Genomic DNA, 4,997 nt, shown 5'->3' with positions numbered 1-4,997 from the left:
ACAATGGAAGTTGATAATAACAGCAATTAAAAAATATAAATAAGACACAAATTTAACGTGGTTCAGTCAAGGTGACCTACGCCCACAAGCGGAGAGGAGCAATTTCACTATACCAACAAGAGTACAAAAGAGAGTATAAAATTAGAGTAATTACTCTAATTAATCCCAAATACCCCAAGAGAATAACCTCACAAGATCACTCCAAAGAAAAGGTTCACACAAGTGTTTCCCAACACTCACTCTCTTACAAAATACTGTATAATGAAATAAAGGAGAAGAAAGAAAGACGAGTGAAAAGCTCTTGAATTGGTGTGTTTACAAATGAGGAGAAACTGCTCTATTTATAGCAAGAAATCCTTAGCCTAATAATGGATATTATGTCATGGCAAATGTCATGAACCACAAATTTGTTATAATGGATATTATGTCATGGCAAATGTCATGAAAATTTGGCCATATTACAATATATACAAATAGCATTTTAAGGTTATTTGGACCAGAGCCTAAAAGTGTTTCTCAAATGGATAGACTGCAACATATAATTTTGGGTAACCTATGTACAATAAAAATGACAAGCTTACTAGATATATGCAGAAATGGAAGAGTTGCATATTGTGCCTACTGACTAGGAGTGAATTCGTGATGATTGAGGATTGAATATTGAAAAAGGAATTGTTTTCCACAGGCCAGATTAAGCAAACGCCAAACAATATTGGTAAACACATTCTCTTGAGCTTCCTTGATCCAAAAACTAGTTGCTGCTAGACATACTCTAGAAATTCCAATTCTTTCCTAAAACTAAGCATACATCAAGGGCAGCAAACAATCAAAACTACCACAACATCAATGACCAAAAAATGATTAATCAATCATTTTGGGGTCACTGGTCTAGCACCAGACATGTCTATAACCACAAAATGATTAACCATTCAATTCTCGGTTGTAAGTTGTACCTTTACAATTTTCTTTATAGTTTCCAGAGATATTTACTAATAAAAATTTAGTGAAAATTCAGTGAATCTAAATGGCAGTCATCATTCATAAATGCATGAAATAGATGTTAGCAAAGTAAAGCCATAAATTTCTCAAACTCTGAGACTCTAGAGGGAGAGTAATCTATGTTGGCTCTTTGATTTAATATTTGACCAGAAGTTCAGTAATAGTATTAGCATAATAAACGGAGTCTCTACCAACTCACTTGAGGACGTATCTTTTTATTTGAGTTTCTAAGTCTTAAGACATCTCTCTATGATGGATGGTAGTCAGCTACACATAATCATGTAAATACAACCAAAACGGCCGACGACACACAAAGCCACTTCACAGGATGGATGATTACTAGTTGAAACTAAACTAATAATCCTATGCTACAGTCTGTTAAGGTTTACATTAATATATTTCTTACATAATGCTTTTCACTTATAGAAAGAAAAAATGAATAGAACAAAAAAGAGTTTATGTGAAAGCACAGAAAGGTACCACGAGACGACGGAGTATTTCCAGCTACATTATGCATATTGGGTGATTGTGGTATTCGCTCATGGCCACGGTTGATATCAACGACCTGATAAATATTAAGACGAAATTATTTTATAAGATTAAAATTTTAGAAAATACGCCTAAAACTTTTGAAATTGAGTTACCTGTCCAATTGAGACTCCATTGATATTCTGAGGCATATGTATCTCATTTGGAGCAATTTTTCTCATGACTTGCCGCATCCATGATAGTTCTTGTCTCGTAAAACTCATTTCATCATTTTGTTTTTCATTTAACTCTGTTATCTCGTGCTTTAGTTTTTGTACAACCTCATCAGAAGAATCCTCTATAAAAATATTTGCTAAGGAAGATCTACTGCCCCACAGCATAGAACGAGTTGGACCAAGTCCTAAACCACGAACATACCTACTTTTATCATTTCCCAGGGAATACACATTTCCTTCCCAAGCAACACTGCGGGGAGGCTGGTCATTTGATCCGTCAGTATCCCTCAACCTTTCGTTCATCATGTCCTGATTAATTAAGGGCATAACATAGTTAACAATAGAGATAAATTTAATACACCATAAATCCAATTTTCAATTCATTTATTCTCATTAGGTTTTCCTTTTTTTAAATCTGTTTCCTAGTTCAAGAAATAAAAGAAAGAGAAGAAATCTTACAACTGCCTTTGCAGACTCCTCATCCAATAGTCTACCATCCTTACGGTTTTTGTGTGTAAGTATAAAAATTTTTGCTCGTGTAGGCTCTATACCATTATTGGCCTATTACAATAAAATTGATGTCAAATTTGCACGATAAAAGAGTGTTAAAATATTTTATTTCGGAATTACACGTGTACCTGTTCATCCATTAAGGTGGCAATACTTTTGGATCCTCCTGTGTGAGGCATATTTTGTTTGGCCCTATTATTTCTATTTGTCTGGGTACGCCTCTGTCATTGCAACATAAAATAATCAAAACAATATAGCAATTAGCAACTAATGAAAATAATCAAAAGACTATAACAATAAGCAACTAATTGTGCATTTTTAAGATTTTAAAGTTTATAGCTTAGCTTTATCAGAAAGCCAATAAGAAACAAGACCAGTCTATTGATCCCTTGGTATGCGACTTGCTGGTCTATTCTTCAACAAAGTATCTTTGGTCTTATATTTTTCCAAATATTCACTTTTTAAATCGCACTTGTACTCTTTCCATTTTTTTTTCCAATTGACTTTAAGACATACGCTTCTCCACGTGTTGGGATAGAGAACTTTTTCTAAAAACCAATAAATGTTTCCCAAAAATAAACATTTATCAATAAAATGTTATTACAGGAATAACAGCAATAATAATAATAATAATAATAATAATAATAATAATAATAACAACAACAACTCCATACCCTTACAAACTCTAGCAATTTCTTCATTTCTTCTTTATCAAAACTTCTCCAATCATCTATGTGTAGTGGTGTTAGATCTGGAGTTCTTGCGATAATGCCTAGAAGGCTAGCAAGCTTTCGACCCTCTTTTCCGATGGCTTGGTTATGATTATTAAATTGCACAGTAATTTTCTTCTCTGGAGGCAATTTCCAAATATCTTTTAATAATGTAGGCCCACGAACCTTCCTAACTTCTGAATTGTCTAACATGAAAAAGAAATTGAATGTCATGAAATTCATATACAGAATATCTATTTCCTTGAAAACAGTAAGAAATGCACATTAAAATATTATTTGGTATTAGAACACCAGTTTCTAGTTTATTTTTGTGACAAGAGTGGATTGCTCTAGTGGTGAGCACCCTCAACTTCCAACCAAGAGGTTGTGAGTTCGAGTCACCCCAAGAGCAAGGTGAGGGTTCTTGGAGGGAGGTAGCCGAGGGTCTATCGGAAACAACCTCTCTACCTCAGGGTAGTGGTAAGATCTGCGTACACACTACACTCCCCAAAACCCACGAGTGGGACTATACTGAGTTGTTGTTATTTCTAGTTTATTTTTGTACTCTTACTCTTTCAGTTTCTGTTTCTGTATCTACATTCTATGAAAGTTCCTTTGTTTTAAGATGACGTTTTTTTTACTAATGACAAAGCGAAATAACTAATTTAGTACTATTTTGAGGCTCCACAATATCTGAATCTTAGGAGATAGATTAAATTCTTTTTTCATCGATTATCAGTTATTACTCTACTTAACACCAGTCAAGAGAAAAAAGGAACAAGAAAAGACACAATGTACTATTTAATTTACTGGAAACAAGACTACATATGTAAAAGGAAAAAAAGCCAATGCTACAAACAAAATAAAAACAAAGAATAACATGGCTATCGAAAGTAGAAAATGAGAATAAACAAAATAACTGAACAATCAATTTTAATAAACCAGAAACCTAAACCATATAGATAAATCATAACTTAAGAAAGAGACAAACATTATGATAATATTAACACATACATTATCTTCATACTTAGGTTTATTGTAAACAAAAACAAATATTCAAATTACCTTTCCTGAATAGAAAAATCAAAAAACAAATTGTGCAGAGCAAATATTTTTCAGGTAAGATAGTAAAAGAAAATACAAAAAAAAGGTATGAAAAAAATCAAAGAAGATTAAGATATACCAATTCAAAACACGGCTTGAACCTGATACAATTTCAGGACGATAATCATTAAGAAGCACCTAAGACGACCGCTTGAAAACTATAACTAAACTTCATTATAATGCAATTTTGCTCAATGAATCAACACCATTTAAACACCTAATAAGCCGCAATATACAAAACGAATTCATGAAAACTAAATAACACTATTAAACTGTGGAAAACCTAACTACCCAAAACTGTTTTTTTAAAAAATCTTTAATTGCCACATGAATTCCATGGAATGAAATTTCAGATTTTTTTCACCATTAAATTTCACTATTGACACATCAGAATGATAAAAAAGTGTTCAACCTGAAGTTTAATTTGATATTTGAATTTTGAGAAGTTAATATATATAAAATAATTGGGATGGAGAAGTAGCACCATAGAATCCAGAGATATAGCACGAAAATAGATATATCTCAGTAAGCAAAAAGTGTAAACCAAATTAAAGTTATAATTATCAATAGAAAAAGTTTCATCCTTCACTTCAAGAACATGAATCAATCTGATAAAATCCTAAAAGTTAGAGATAGAGATAGAGGTGTATGTTTACCCGAAAAATCGGATAACGTTGAATTTATGTATGGTTCTAAGGGTAAGTAGATTCCTTTGATCTGAAGATAACAATACACGTATTTATGATGTAAAATAGGAAATGATGAACAAAGATACTTAGTGAGCTTTAGAAAGATAAACACAATGAATTCTTAATCCCAGGGAAGATGTCTTTTATTATAATCTATCTTGCCCTTTATAGCCAAGGATCACTACTTTATTTATAGCAACATAATGGAATAATATTACTAGTGGAGGACCCATGATGGTGTGTCTCCTCCTTAATTCCTGCCAAGATTCTCTCCTTTGGTG

At 32.5% G+C, this 4,997-nt stretch overlaps 1 protein-coding gene across 3 annotated transcripts; it reads right to left on the bottom strand.

The window, feature by feature from the left end:
- Nucleotides 1-672: 672 nt before the first annotated feature.
- On the bottom strand, nt 673-4,671 carry LOC104085055 (uncharacterized). Of its 3 annotated transcripts, none has more exons than XM_070192095.1 (5): nt 4,440-4,671; nt 2,342-2,434; nt 2,163-2,264; nt 1,644-2,012; nt 673-1,564 (listed from the first exon to the last, which is right to left on the bottom strand). In XM_070192095.1, exons 1-5 carry the CDS (start codon nt 4,512-4,514, stop codon nt 1,385-1,387), a joined length of 819 nt encoding a protein of 272 aa, XP_070048196.1. In that variant the 5' UTR covers nt 4,515-4,671; the 3' UTR covers nt 673-1,384. The 3 variants fall into 3 exon arrangements, with proteins under 3 accessions (XP_070048196.1, XP_070048194.1, XP_070048195.1); XM_070192093.1 differs by lacking the exon at nt 4,440-4,671 and adding an exon at nt 2,888-3,177; XM_070192094.1 differs by lacking the exons at nt 2,163-2,264; nt 4,440-4,671 and adding an exon at nt 2,888-3,177.
- Nucleotides 4,672-4,997: the final 326 nt, after the last annotated feature.

Source organism: Nicotiana tomentosiformis, chromosome 12 (assembly GCF_000390325.3).
Source record: "Nicotiana tomentosiformis chromosome 12, ASM39032v3, whole genome shotgun sequence".
NCBI classification, from domain to species: domain Eukaryota; kingdom Viridiplantae; phylum Streptophyta; class Magnoliopsida; order Solanales; family Solanaceae; genus Nicotiana; species Nicotiana tomentosiformis.
Note: the sequence above shows the minus strand (reverse complement) of the source record. Positions and strands in the feature narration are given on the sequence as shown.

Coding starts and splice junctions, on each gene's coding strand:
- LOC104085055 (XM_070192093.1), bottom strand. CDS start 3,166: ATGAATTTCATGACATTCAATTTCTTTTTCATGTTAGACAATTCAGAA. Junction 2,265..2,341: donor CCACCTTAATGGATGAACAG/GTACACGTGTAA, acceptor TTATTGTAATAG/GCCAATAATGGTATAGAGCC. Junction 1,565..1,643: donor ATGGAGTCTCAATTGGACAG/GTAACTCAATTT, acceptor AATATTTATCAG/GTCGTTGATATCAACCGTGG.